Genomic DNA, 14,462 nt, shown 5'->3' on the forward strand with positions numbered 1-14,462 from the left:
GGTTTGTAGAGGGTTTGAGGAGCCACAGGGACCCCCAGGGACCCCCAGGAGGCGTTGGGACCCCCCAAGGACCCATAGGGACCCCCAGGGATCCATAGAGACCCCCAGGGATCAATAGGGACCCCCAGGATCCTTCAGGTGCTCTAAGGACCCCCCAAAGGGACCAAGGAGGGACCTATAGGAGCTATAGGGGGCTGAGGTCAGGTCTGGGGACCCCCTGGGACCCCCCGGGACCCCCCGGGACCCCCCAGGGATCCATAACCACCCCCTGAACCCCCCCAGGACCCCCAGGGAGCCCCCAGGGACCCCCATAACACCCCCTGACCCCCATAACGCCCCCCAGGAGTCACAGGGACCCCCATAACCACCCCTGACCCCCATAAGGCCCCCCAGGACCCCCCAGAGCTGTCAGACCTTCCCGGCAGCCCCTGCAGAGCTCTGGTGACCCCAGTGACCCCCCCCAGGATATAAAGAGACCCCCATGGGGTCCCCCAGGCACCCATAGACCCCCCCTCGGGCACCCATAGGTGCCCAAAACACCAAAGGACCCCCCAAAAGACCCCCCAGGGTGGGGGGGGGCGGGGTTTAGAGGGGAGGGGGGGCATCACCCCCATGGAGTGGGGTCGGGTATCCCCCTCCCCATCCCCCCCCCCGGCGGGGTCTCACTCCCCATCGCCCCCTTTGTCGCCGCTTTTTCCAGAGGGGTCCCACTCCCCTTTTTCCCCCTCTCCTGGGGGGTCTCACTCCTGTTTTCCGCCCTCCTTTGGGGGGTCTCGCTCCCCTTTTTCCCCCCTTTTTCCAGAGGGGTCTCACTCCCCTTTTCCCCCCTCCCTTGGGGGGTCTCACTCCCCTTTTCCCCCCTCCTCTTTCCCCCCCTCCCCTCGGGGGTCTCGCTCTCCATCCCCATCCCCGGGGGTCTCCCCCTCCCCCTCCCCTCGGGGGTCGCGTTCTCCCTCCCCTCGAGGCTCCCCCTCCCCTTTTTCCCCCTCCCCTCGGGGGTCTCGCTCCCCCTCCCCTCGAGTCTCCCCCTCCCCATCCCCGGGGGTCTCCCGCTCCCCCTCCCCTCCCTCCCCGGGGGTCTCCCGCTCCCCCTCCCCTCCCGGCGGGTGGGAACCAGCCCGGGCCGCGTTCGGGGAGCTCCGTCTGGAGGAGGTGATCGGGGCGGGGGGCTTCGGGCGGGTGTTCCGGGGCACCTGGCGGGGGCAGGTGGTGGCGGTGAAGGCGGCGCGGGGGGACGCGGGGGCTGCGGGGGCCGCGAGTCTCCGGAGAGAGGCCAAACTCTACTCCCGCCTGCGGCACCCCAACGTGGTGGCGCTCCGGGCGGTGTGCCTGGAGCCCCCCCACCTGTGCCTGGTGATGGAATTCGCCGCCGGGGGACCCCTGTCCAGGGCTCTGGCCGGCCGCAGGGTGCCCCCCGCCGTCCTGCTGGACTGGGCCCGCCAGGTGGCCCGGGGGATGCGGTACCTGCACGGCGGGACCCCCGTGCCGCTCATCCACAGGGACCTCAAGTCCAGCAATGGTGAGATTGGGGAGGGGGAGAGGGGGTTGGGGGGGGTTAGAGGGGGTGTGGTGAGGTTTGGGGGGGTTTGGGGAGGGGGAAAAGGGTTTGGGGGGGTTGGGGGGGGTTTGGTGAGATTTGGGGAGGGGGAAAAGGGTTTGGGGGGGTTGGGGGGGGTTTGGTGAGATTTTGGGAGGGGGATAGGGGTTTGGGGTGGGTTAGGAGGGGGTATGGTGAGAGTTTTGGGGGTTTTGGGGAGGGGGACAGGGGTTTGGGGGGGGTTAGGGGGGGTATGGTGAGAGTTTGGGGGGGTTTGGGGAGGGGGGAGGGGGGAAAAGGGTTTGGGGTGGGTTAGGGGAGGTGTGGTGAGGTTTGAGGGGGTATGGTGAGAGTTTGGGGGGTTTTGGGGAGGGGGACAGGGGTTTGGGATGGGTTAGGGGGGTTTTGGGGAGGGGGACAGGGGTTTGGGATGGGTTAGGGGGGTTTGGGGAGGGGGACAGGGGATTTGGGGGGGGTTAGGGGGGGTATGGTGAGAATTTTGGTGGTTTTGGGGAGGGGGACAGGGAGTTTGGGGGGGGCTAGGGGGGGTTTGGGGAGGGGGAGAGGGGTCTGGGGTGGGTTGGGGGCGTGGGGGGGATATTAGGGGGGGTGGAGGGTATGGTGAGATTTGATTTTGGGGAGGGGGACAGGGGGTTGGGGTGGGTTAGGAGGGGTGGGGGGTATGGTGAGAGTTTTGGGGGTTTTGGGGAGGGGGAGAAGGGTTTGGGGGGGGTTAGGGGGGTATGGTGAGAGTTTGGGGAGGGGGCCAGGAATGGGTTAGGGGGGGTGGGGGGTGTTAAGTGAGGTGGTTGGGGGGAGGTGAAGAGGTTGGGGGTTTTGGGGTGGGGTGTGAGGGTTTAAGGGTGGGGGATCACAGAAATTGGGGTCTTCAGAGTGGGGCATCCTGGAAATTGGGGTCCCCAGGGTGGGGAATTCCAGGTATTGGGGTCCCCAGGGTCCCCAGGGTGGGGGTCCTTGACATTGGGACCCCCAGGGTCAGGACTGTGGAGGCCGAGGGACCCAGGGTGGGGTGTCCTGGACTGGGATCCCGAACTGGGACCCCCAAACTGGGAACCCCAAACTGGGACCCCCAAACTGGGATCCCCAAACTGGGAACCCACTGCTGTCCCCAAACCAGGGGGTCCCGGCTGTCCCCAGTTTGGGGGTCCCAGCTGTCCCAGGGCAGTTTGGGGGTCCCAGCTGTCCCCAGTTTGGGGGTCCCCCTGTCCCCAGTTTGGGGGTCCCAGCTGTCCCAGGGCAGTTTGGGGGTCCCCCTGTCCCCAGTTTGGGGGTCCCCCTGTCCCCACTTTGGGGGTCCCAGCTGTCCCAGGCCAGTTTGGGGGTCCCCCTGTCCCAGGGCAGTTTGGGGGTCCCAGCTGTCCCCACTTTGGGGGTCCCAGCTGCCCCAGTTTGGGGGTCCCAGGGGGGTCCCCCTGTCCCCAGTTTGGGGGTCCCAGGGGGGTCCCAGCTGTCCCAGACCAGCCCAGTCCCCCCCAAACCCATTTTTTTTGGGGCACTGAGACCCCCCAACCCCCTGGCGGACCCTTCCCCCCATTCCCCTGTCAGTCCTGCTGGCCCAGCCCGTGGTGGGGGACGATGTGAGCGGGAAGACCCTGAAAATCACCGATTTCGGGCTGGCCCGGGAGTGGCAAAAAACCACCAAAATGAGCGCGGCCGGAACCTACGCCTGGATGGCCCCCGAGGTGATCCGGGCATCCACCTTCTCCAAGGGCAGCGACGTCTGGAGGTGGGGAAAAACTCCTCTGGGGGTCCTGGGGGGGAGGAGAATACGAGTTGGGGGGTTATCTGGATTTTTTGGGGTTTTTTGGGGTTATTTGGATTTTTTTTTGGATTTTTTTGGATTTTTTTCTGGGTTTATTTGGATTTTTTGGGGGGTTTATTTGGATTTTTTTGGTTTTTTTGGGGGTTATCTGGATTTTTTTGGGTGTTATCTGGATTTTTTGGGGGGTTATTTGGATTTTTTTTGGGGGGTTATTTGGGTTTTTGGGTTATTTGGAAATATTTGGGGGGTTATTTGGAAATATTTGGGGGGTTATTTGGATTTTTTTGGGGTTTATTTGGATTTTTGGGGGGCTTTATATGGATTTTTTTGAGTTATATGGATTTTTTTGGGTTATTTGGATTTTTTTGGGGTTAATTGGATTTTTTTGGGTGTTATCTGGATTTTTTGGGGGGTTATTTGGATTTTTTGGGGGGGTTATTTGGATTTTTTTGGATTTTTTTGGGGAGTTTATTTGGATTTTTTGGGGTTATTTGGGTTTTTTTGGGTTATCTGGATTTTTTTTCTGGGTTTATTTGGATTTTTTTGGGTTATTTGGATTTTTTGGGGGATTATTTGGATTTTTTGGGGGGTTTTATATGGATTTTTTTTTTTAGTTATCTGGATTTTTTTTTGGGGTTATTTGGATTTTTTTGGGGTTAATTGGATTTTTTGGGGGGGTTATTTGGATTTTTTGGGGGTTATTTGGGGTTTTTTGGGGTTATTTGGATTTTTTTGGGTTATTTGGATTTTTTTTGGGTTTATTTGGGGTTTTTTTTTGGGTTATTTGGATTTTTTGGGTTATTTGGATTTTTTGGGGGGTTATTTGGGTTTTTTTGGGGTTTATTTGGATTTTTGGGGGGGCTTTATATGGATTTTTTTGAGTTATATGGATTTTTTTGGGTTATATGGATTTTTTTGGGGGATTATTTGGATTTTTTGGGGGGTTTTATATGGATTTTTTTTGAGTTATCTGGATTTTTTTTGGGGTTATTTGGATTTTTTGGGTTATTTGGATTTTTTGGGGTTAATTGGATTTTTTGGGGGGTTATTTGGATTTTTTGGGGGTTATTTGGGTTTTTTGGGGGGGGTTATTTGGATTTTTTTTGGATTTTTTGGGGAGTTTATTTGGATTTTTTGGGGTTATTTGGGGTTTTTTGGGTTATCTGGATTTTTTTTCTGGGTTTATTTGGATTTTTTTGGGTTATTTGGATTTTTTGGGGGATTATTTGGATTTTTTGGGGGGTTTTATATGGATTTTTTTTTTTAGTTATCTGGATTTTTTTGGGGGTTATTTGGATTTTTTTGGGGGGTTATTTGGATTTTTTTTGGGTTTATTTGGGGGTTTTTTGGGGTTATTTGGATTTTTTTGGGGGTTATTTGGGTTTTTTTGGGGGTTATATGGATTTTTTTCTGGGTTTATTTGGATTTTTTGGGGGGGTTATTTGGATTTTTTGGGTTATTTGGATTTTTTTGGAGGGGGATTATCTGGATTATTTTTTGGGTTATATGGATTTTTTTGGGTTATTTGGACTTTTTTTTTTTTTTTTTTGGGGGGGGTTATTTGGATTTTTTGGGGGGGATTATCTGGATTTTTTTTTTTTTTTTTTGGGTTATTTAGATGTTTTTTGGATTTATTTGGAATTTTTGGGGGGTTATTTGGATTTTTTGGGGTTATTTGGATTTTGAGGTTACCTGGATTTTTTGGGTCACACACCTGTGGCTTTGGGAGTTCTCTGGGCACCTTTTGGACCCTTTTTGGGGTCTCTCAACCCCTCCTTTCCCCCCCACAGTTACGGGGTGAAATCTGGGGGTGCCCAAACCCCTTTGGGTGTGAAATTTGGGGTTATTTGAATTTTTTTTTTTTTTTTTTTTTTTTGGCTTATCTGGATTTTTTGGGGTTATTTGGATTGTTTTGGGGTTATTTGGATTTTTTTTTGGTTGTTTGGATTTTTTTTTTTTTTTATTATTTGGAATTTTCAGGGTTATTTGGATTTTTTTGGGTTATCTGGATTTTTTGGGGGGTTTATTTGGATTTTTTGGGGGGTTTATTTGGATTTTTTGGGGGGTTTATTTGGATTTTTTGGGGGGTTTATTTGGATTTTTTGGGGGTTTATTTGGATTTTTTGGGGGGTTTATTTGGATTTTTTTGGGTGTTATCTGGATTTTTTTCTGGGTTTATTTGGATTTTTTGGGTTATTTGGATTTTTTTGGAGGGGGATTATCTGGATTATTTTTTGGGTTATATAGATTTTTTTGGGTTATTTGGATTTTTTTTTTTTTTTTTGGGGGGGTTATTTGGATTTTTTGAGGGGGATTATCTGGATTTTTTTTTTTTTTTTGGGGTTATTTAGATGTTTTTTGGATTTATTTGGAATTTTTGGGGGGTTATTTGGATTTTTTGGGGTTATTTGGATCTTGAGGTTACCCGGATTTTTTTGGATCACACACCTGTGGCTTTGGGAGTTCTCTGGGCACCTTTTGGACCCTTTTTGGGGTCTCTCAACCCCTCCTTTCCCCCCCAAGTTACGGGGTGCTGCTGTGGGAGCTGCTGACCGGGGAGGTGCCGTACCGGGGCATCGACGGCCTGGCCGTGGCCTATGGGGTGGCCGTCAACAAACTGACCCTCCCCATCCCCTCCACCTGCCCCCCGCCCTTCGCACAGCTCATGGCAGGTATGGGGGGCCTGGGGGGGATTTGGGGGGGTTTGGGGGGATTTGGGGAGGATTTGGGGAGATTCGGGGGGATTTGGGAAGGATTTGAGGTGATTTGGGGGGATTTGGGAAGGATTTGGGGGGATTTGGGGGGGATTTAGGGGGGTTTGGGAGGATTTGGGAAGGATTTGGGGGGATTTGGGGGGATTTGGGAAGGATTTGGGGGGATTTGGGGGGATTTGGGAAGGATTTGGGAGGATTTGGGGGGATTTGGGGGGATTTGAGGGGATTTGGGAGGATTTGGGGAGATTTGGGGGGATTTGGGGGGATTTGGGGAGGATTTGGGGGGATTTGGGGAGGATTTGGGGAGATTTGGGGGGATTTTGGGGGATTTGGGAAGGATTTGGGAGGATTTGGGGGGATTTGGGGGGATTTGAGGGGATTTGGGAGGATTTGGGGGGGATTTAAGGGGATTTGGGAGGATTTGGGGGGGATTTGGGAAGGATTTGGGGGGAATTTGGGGGGATTTGGGGGGATTTAGGGGGATTTACGGGGATTTGGGGGGATTTGGGGGGGTTTGGGAAGGATTTGGGGGGATTTGGGGGGATTTGAGGGGATTTGGGAGGATTTGGGGGGGATTTGGGGGATTTGGGGGGGATTTGAGGGGATTTGGGGGGCTCAGAGGAATATTGGGGGGTTTGGGATATTTGGGGTCGTTAAGTTTGGTGTTGTTGTATTGGTGGGGAGGGGGTTTTTATAGGGGGTACCTGGAGATTTGGGGAGGGGGTTTGGGGTGGCCCAGGAGCCCCCCCAGACCCTCAGTGTGTCCCCCTGGATTTGGGGGGATTCGGGGGGCTCAGAGGAATATTGGGGGATTTGGGATATTTGGGGTTGTTAAGTTTGGTGTTGTTGTATTGGTGGGGAGGGGGTTTTTATAGGGGGTACCTGGAGATTTGGGGAGGGGGTTTTTATAGGGGGTACCTGGAGATTTTGGGGGAGGTTTTGGGGTGCCCAGGAGCCCCCCCAGACCCTCTGCCCCCCCCCAGCCTGCTGGGAGCAGGACCCCCACCGCAGGCCGGGCTTTGGGACCATCCTGAGGCGGCTGCGGGGGCTGGAGCCGGCGGGGCTGGGGCCCCCCGAGTCCTTCCACTCCCTGCAGGAGTCGTGGCGCCGCGAGATCCAGGGGCTCTTCGACGAGCTCAGGGCCAGGGAGAAGGTGGGACCCCTCCCCTGAGACAGATGGGGCACCCCCAAACTCCTGGGACCTCCCCAAAAAACCTGTGACACCCTCAAACTCCTGGGGAACCCCCCTGAGCACCTGGGACCCCTCCCCAACAGCTGGGACCACCCCAGGCACACCCCCAAACCCCTTCCCAGTAACGCTGCCATCAGTCAGGGCTGTCCCACGTCCCTGTGACCCCCGTGACCCCTTTGTCCCTATGACCCCCATGGTCCTTGTGACCCCCATGACCCCTGTGCCCCCATCACCCCATCACCCCTTTGTCCCTGTGACCTTCATGACCCCCCATGCCCTGGTGACCCCCCATGACCCCAGTAACCCCCTGTGTCCCCCCAGGAGCTGCGCAGCCGTGAGGAGGCCGTGGCCATGACCCCTCCCATGACCCCAATGACCCCCCAATGACCCCAGTGACCCCCCTGACCCCTCTGTCCCCCCCTGACCCCCCAGGAGCTGCGCAGCCGGGAGGAGGCCGTGGCCATGACCCCCCATGACCCCCCAATGACCCCAATGACCCCCCCATGACCCCAATGACCCCCCTGACCCCTCTGTCCCCCTGTGTCCCCCCAGGAGCTGCGCAGCCGTGAGGAGGCCGTGGCCATGACCCCCCATGACCCCCCAATGACCCCCCATGACCCCCATGACCCCCCATGACCCCAATAAACCCCCCTGTCCCCCCAGGAGCTGCGCAGCCGGGAGGAGGCCGTGGCCATGACCCTTCCCATGACCCCAATGACCCCCCATGACCCCAATGACCCCCCTGACCCCTCTGTCCCCCTGTGACCCCCCAGGAGCTGCGCAGCCGGGAGGAGGCTGTGGCCATGACCCCCCATGACCCCCCAATGACCCCAATGACCCCCCATGACCCCAATGACCCCCCTGACCCCTCTGTCCCCCCGTGTCCCCCCAGGAGCTGCGCAGCCGTGAGGAGGCCGTGGCCATGACCCCCCATGACCCCCCAATGACCCCAATGACCCCCCATGACCCCCCAATGACCCCCCATGACCCCCCATGACCCCCCATGACCCCAATAAACCCCTGTGTCCCCCCAGGAGCTGCGCAGCCGGGAGGAGGCCGTGGCCATGACCCCTCCCATGACCCCAATGACCCCCCATGACCCCAATGACCCCTCTGTCCCCCTGTGACCCCCCAGGAGCTGCGCAGCCGGGAGGAGGCCATGGCCATGACCCTTCCCATGACCCCAATGACCCCCCATGACCCCTCTATGACCCCCCGTGTCCCCCCAGGAGCTGCGCAGCCGGGAGGAGGCCGTGGCCAGGGCCTCGCGGGCCCAGCGCTCCCAGGCCGAGGCCCTGCGGCAGCGCGAAGCCGCCGTGGCGCGCCGGGAGCTGGAGGTGCTGGAGAGGGAGCTCAGCCTCCTGCTCAGGGGACCCCCCCGAGCCCCCCCGGCCCCAAAGAGACGCCGACCCCAATTCCGGAGGCCGAGGAAACCCGCCGACCTCATCGGGATGCCGCAGGGTGGGGAGTGGGGGAGTTTGGGGGGTTTTGGGGGGGTTTTGGGGGGTGTTTTGGGGTTTGAGGGGGTGTTTGGGGGGTCTTAGGGGAGTAGGGTATGCTGGGGGTTTTGGTGGTCCAGGGGATTTGGGGGTCCTGAGGGGTCTGGGGGTGCTTTGGGGGTCTGGGGGCTTTGGGGGTCCAGGGGATTTGGGGGTCCTGAGGGGTCTGGGGGTGCTTTGGGGGTCTGGGGGCTTTGGGGGGCTGGGTGCCCATTGCAGGGGATGATTTGGGGGGATTTTTGGGTCTCTGCTGACCCCCACTCTCCCCCCGCCCCCTCCCCAGATTTCAAGCACCGTCTGACAGTCCAGGCCTCCCCCTCCCCTGGGGGAGACCCCCGGAGCCACGACCCCGAGAATGGGCCGGGGGAATCCCCCCCCTTCCCCCGCCTGCGCGCCATCCAGCGTGAGTGACGTCATCCCTGGAATGACTTCATCTGGGGGGGCTGTGACGTCATCCCAGCAGAGTGGGGAACATCTGACATCACCCCACCGGGGTGGGGTGGGGCTGTGACGTCATCCCTTCTGGGGTAGGGGGCCCTGTGACGTCATCCCAGCAGGGTGGGAGGCAATATGACGTCATTCCATCGGGTGATGTGATGTCATCCCAGTGGGGGGCATATGACGTCATCCAGGTGGGTTGGGGGGGCAGGTGACGTCATCCCGGCGGGGTGGGGGGCCCATATGACGTCATTACACCCCCCGGCTGACACCGAGCCCCCTCCCCACCCCCCTCCGTGTGTCCCCAGTGGAGCCCGAGGAAGAGGAGGAGCCCCCCAGGGGTCGCGGGGGGTCGCGGCGGGGCCCCCAATGGCAGGTTTGTGCCCCCTCCCCACCCCTCCCAAGCCACTCTGGGGGGGGTCAGGAGTGTCCCACCCCCCTCCCCGGACACCGAGACCCCCCTGGACACTCGGGTGTCGCCCACCCCCCCAGGAGGCGCCTCCGGCCGGACGAGACCACCTGGTACCTGGACACGGAGGAGCTGAGCCCGGGGGACCACCCCCCCAACGGTGGGTCTGGGGGTCTGGGGGATTGGGGAGGGGTCCCACCTCCCCTCTCTGACCCTCCTCGTGTCCCGCAGGCGAGGCCGGACCCCCCGAGGCCGAGGAGGGCCGGGGGTCTCGGGGTGGGACCCCCCGGCTGCTGCGGCGGGCGCTGCTCAAGGGCTCGGCCCTGTTGGCCTCGCTGGGGCTGGGCCGGGAGCTGGCGCCCCCCGAGTCCCCCGGAGCCCCCCGCCCTCCCCGGGGCTGCTGCGCCTCTCCCCGCGCCGCTGGGACAGAGCCCTGGGCTCCCCAGAGACCCCCGGGACCCCCGAGATGGGCCGGGCCTGGAGCCCTGAGCCCGGCCAGGCCCGGAGCCCCGGGACCCCCGGGACCCCCGGGACCCCCAGGAGCCCTGAGCTGAGCCAGGCCCGGAGCCCTGGATCGCCCGGGACCCCCAAGACCCCTGGGACCCCCGGGACCCCCGAGCTGGGACGAGCCCAGACCCCCGGGACCCCCAAGACCCCCAGGACCCCCAGGACCCCTGAGCTGAGCCAGGCCCAGAGCCCTGGATCGCCCGGGACCCCCGAGCAGGGCCCAGCCCAGACCCCCGGTTCCCCAGATCCCGGTGGGATCAGGACCCCCGGGACCCCCAAAATCCCCGGGACCCCCAAACTCCCGGGACCCCCGAGCAGGGCCGAGCCAGGACCCCCAAAACCCTGGAGCTGAATTGGTCCTGGAGCCCCGAGCAAGGGGGAGGCACCAGGACCCCCGGGACCCCCGGGACCCCCGAGCTGGGCCGTGCCCGGACCCCCGGGACCCCCGGGACCCCCGAATTGGGGCTGCAGCCGTCACCCCGGGGGGCGCGGAGACCCCGAGAGCTGAGCCCGGCTGGGACCCCCGAGTGGGGTATGTGGGGCTGGGGGTGAGGAGGGGGGGCTTGGGGGGTCTGGGACACCCATGGGGGAGATGTGGGGCAGGAGGGGGGGTCGTGGGGCAGTTTTTGGGGGGTCGTGGGGCAGTTCAGAGACTCTGGTGGGGTTCAGGGGGTCGTGGGGGCACTAATGGGGGTGTTCTGGGGGTCATGGGGCAGTTCTGGGGGTATTGGGGCACTTTTCGGGGGTCCTGGGGCAGTTTTGGGGGGTCGTGGGGCAGTTCTGGGGGGTCCTGGGGCAGTTTGGGGGTCGTGGGGCAGTTCTAGGGGTCGTAGGGGATTTTTGGGGCTCAGGGGTGGTCGCACCGCCCCCAAGCCCCGCCCTCCCCGCAGGCCCCGCCCGGCCCCGCCCCTCCCCGCTCCGCCCCCGCATCGACCCCTGGAGCTTCGTGTCCGCGGGGCCGCGCCGGGCCCCGCCCCCCACCGAGCCCCGCCCCCGCGACCCCTTCACCGACCAATGAGAGCGCCCGCTGTGCCTTGGATCCGCCCCCTCCGCCTTCCGGCCACCAATGAGCGGCAGCCGCGGACGGACTGACGGCAGCAAGCTCCGCCCCTCGCTCAGGCCACGCCCCCACAGCGGGGTGTGATTGACAGCTGTCCCAGCGGAAGCCCCGCCCACGCTGGCGCGCCATTGGTCAAAGCAAAGGGCATTACACAAAGCTCCGCCCCTTTCCTGGGCGGGGCCCCACGGCAGGAAACCACGCCCCTATCCTGGGGCAAACCAGGAAGCTCCGCCCTGATTGGTGGGCGCGCTGAAGCCACGCCCTCTCAGCGGAAGCCACGCCCACTGGGCGGTCCCAACACTGGACGGGGGTCCCGGGAGGTTCAGGGGGGGCGACAGTGACCAAATAAAACTCCCGAGACCCCCAAAAACCGCCTCGTCCTGCCTTGGGGAGGGGTCTTTGGGGGGGTCAAACCGCGTGTTGTGGGGTCCCACCCCCCCCCTGGAGGGGCCATTTGGGGTGGGGGGTCCCATTTACCCCCCCAGCCCATCACGGGGGGGGGGGGTCCCGGTGCTTTGTGGGGGGTCTTTTCCACCCTGGGGGGGTGGCAGAGTTTGGGGGGGGGGGTCTCATCACTGCCCTCACCCCCTTTGGGGGGTTTTTGGGGTTTGGGGAGGGGTCTGTGTACCCCATGGGGGGGTCCCGAGAGTTTGGGGGGGTCCAGGAGTTTGAGGGGGGGTCCCAGGAGTTTTGGGGGGTCTCCATGTCCCTTCTGGGGGGGTCCTGGACTTTCCAAAGAGCCCCAGCGTCCCATGGGTGGTCCCAAAAGTTTTTTTTTGGGGGTTTAGAGCCCCCCAAGACCCCCCTCCCCTATTCTGGGAGGGGTCTCCACTCACCCAAAAAAAAAAATTCCATCCCCTCCACGGGACAAACCCAAAAAATTTGAGTTTTTTAGGGGAGGGGAGGGGTCGCACCCCGTCCCATCCATCCCGCCTTTCCCTCCCCCCACCCCCCCCCCCCCATGGAACCAGCGCGGCCATCCGGGCTCCTCCCCTCCCCCACCCCCCCACCCCCCCTCCCCAATTCCTGGAGCGGCCCCAGGGCCCGGCCCCCCCCCCCAAACCCATCCCAAATCCATCCAGCGCCATCCCAGGCGGCGGCGGGGCCGCGCCGAGCCCGCCGGGATCCCCCCAAAATCCCCCCCAAACCCCCCCCCCCGAGCCCGGGACCCCCCCCCGAGGGGAGCCCCGAGTGCGGAGAGGGGACCCCGAAATTCGGGACCCCCCTGGGGGGTCCTGCCAGGCGGGAGGGGGCTCCGGCCTTTGGGTGGGACAAACCCCCCCCTCTCTCTCTGCGCCAAAAAAGGGCTTTTTTTTTTGGGGGGGGTGGGAGTTTTTAGAGAGGAGCCAAACTGCTGAGACCCCCCCCCAAAAAAAAGGGGTTCAGCCGTTTGGGACCCTCTGAAAGCTCCCAGGGGGCTCCAAATCCGGGATTCCCCCCCGGAGGGGTCTCCAAATCCGGGACCCCCCCCCAGGAGGGGTTTTGGGGGCACCATGCGGCCCCGGGGGGGGCTCTGGGGGGGGCTCTGGGGGGGGCTCTGGGCCGCCCTGGCCCTGGCGGCGCTGGGGGGGCGCGGGGGGGGCGCGGCCGTGGCCCGGGAGCGGTTCAAGGTGGTCTTCGCCCCCCTGATCTGCCGCAGGACGTGCCTGAAGGGGCTGTGCCGGGACTCGTGTCAGCCCGGGAACAACATGACCCTCATCGGGGAGAACGGGCACGCCGCCGACACCCTGACGGGATCGGGGTTCAGAGTGGGTGAGTGACCCATGGGGACACCCTGGGGATGTGGGGACAGCCCCGGGGACAGGGACACCCTGACCGGGTCCGGCTTCAGAGTGGGTGAGTGACCCATGGGGACACCCTGGGGGCATGGGGACAGCCCTGGGGACAGGGACACCCTCACCGGGTCCGGGTTCAGAGTGGGTGAGTGACCCATGGGGACACCCTGGGGACATGGGGACAGCCCCGGGGACAGCCCTGGGGACAGGGACACACTGACCGGGTCCGGGGTTCAGAGTGGGTGAGTGACCCATGGGGACACCCTGGGGACATGGGGATACCCCTGGGGACACCCTCACCGGGTCCGGGTTCAGAGTGGGTGAGTGACATGGGGACACTGTGGGGACATGGGGACACCCTCACCGGGTCCGGGTTCAGAGTGGGTGAGTGACATGGGGACACTGTGGGGACATGGGGACACCCTCACCGGGTCCGGGTTCAGAGTGGGTGAGTGACACCGCGGGGACACTGTGGGGACATGGGGACAGGGATGGGGACAGCCCTGGGGACAGCCCTGGGGGCATGGGGATACCCTGGGGACGTGGGGACAGCCCTGGGGACAGGGACACCTTGACGGGCTAGGGTGGGTGAGTGACCCCAGGAGTGACACCAGGACAGTGACACGGGGACAGGGACACCCCTGGGGACACGCAGAGAGCCCTGGGGACATGGGACAGCCCTGGGGACACGGGGACACGGGGACAGGGATGGCTCAGGTGTGGCGACAGCGCTGGGACAGCACCGGGACTGTGATGGGGATGGGACAGGGCTGGGGACAGGCCTGGGGACAGGGATGGGGACACGGGATGGGGACACGAGATGGGGACAGGCCTGGGGACAGGGCCAGGGTGGCACGAGGCGGGAATGGGGACACCGGGACAAAGGGGACAGAGGATTCTGGGGGCGCTCTGGGGGTCTCAGGGAGTCTGGAGAGGCTCAGGGTGGTTTGGAGGGGTCTCAGGGGGTCTCAGTTAATTTGAGGGTGCTCTGGGGGGTCTTAGGAGGGTCTCGGAGATTTGGGGGCGCACCGGGGGTCTGACGGGGGTCTCAATGATTTGGGGGCGCCCCGGGGGTCTCAGTGTATCTGGGGGGGTCTCACGGGGCTCAGGGTGGTTTTGGGGGGTCTCAGGGGGGTCTCAGCCATTCGGGCCCGCCCCGGGGCTCTCACGGGGGTCTCAGGGGTCTCAGGGGCTCTGACGGGGCTCTCAGGGGTCTGGGGTCTCTCAGGGCTCTGACGGGGGTCTCAGGGATCTCAGGGTGGCTTGGGGGGCTCTCAGGGGCTCTCAGTGGGTCTGGGGGCTCTCAGGGGCTCTCAGTGGGTCTGGGGGCTCTCAGGGGGCTCTCAGGGGCTCTCAGTGGGTCTGGGGGCTCTCAGTGGGTCTGGGGGCTCTGACAGGGGTCTCTCCCGCAGTGGTGTGCCCCCTGCCCTGCATGAACGGCGGCCAGTGCAGTTCCCGCTCGCACTATAGTGGGTCTGGGGGCTCTCAGTGGGTCTGGGGGCTCTGACGGGGCTTTGATGGGGCTCTCAGGGGTCTGGGGTCTCACGG

At 61.9% G+C, this 14,462-nt stretch overlaps 2 protein-coding genes across 2 annotated transcripts; both read left to right on the forward strand.

Moving 5' to 3' along the window:
• Positions 1-394: 394 nt before the first annotated feature.
• MAP3K11 (mitogen-activated protein kinase kinase kinase 11) lies at positions 395-10,126 on the forward strand (the record flags this gene model as incomplete). Its single annotated transcript, XM_083881325.1, is given in 13 exon segments — positions 395-1,519; positions 3,104-3,284; positions 5,844-5,992; positions 7,018-7,187; positions 7,548-7,560; positions 7,779-7,791; positions 8,119-8,131; positions 8,456-8,687; positions 9,009-9,128; positions 9,472-9,495; positions 9,497-9,539; positions 9,656-9,732; positions 9,804-10,126. Coding segments are annotated over 13 exon segments (2,265 nt in total). The 5' UTR covers positions 395-612.
• A 2,181-nt stretch (positions 10,127-12,307) lies between these two features.
• Positions 12,308-14,421, forward strand: LOC310921216 (latent-transforming growth factor beta-binding protein 3-like; the record flags this gene model as incomplete). Its single annotated transcript, XM_083881326.1, has 2 exons — positions 12,308-12,891; positions 14,327-14,421. The coding sequence occupies exons 1-2, from the start codon at positions 12,633-12,635 to the stop codon at positions 14,419-14,421; spliced, it is 354 nt and encodes a 117-aa protein (XP_083737452.1). The 5' UTR covers positions 12,308-12,632.
• Positions 14,422-14,462: the final 41 nt, after the last annotated feature.

The sequence above is a fragment of the Zosterops lateralis genome, assembly GCF_965231275.1.
Source record: "Zosterops lateralis genome assembly, chromosome: 33".
In the NCBI taxonomy this organism is placed as follows: Eukaryota; Metazoa; Chordata; class Aves; order Passeriformes; family Zosteropidae; genus Zosterops; species Zosterops lateralis.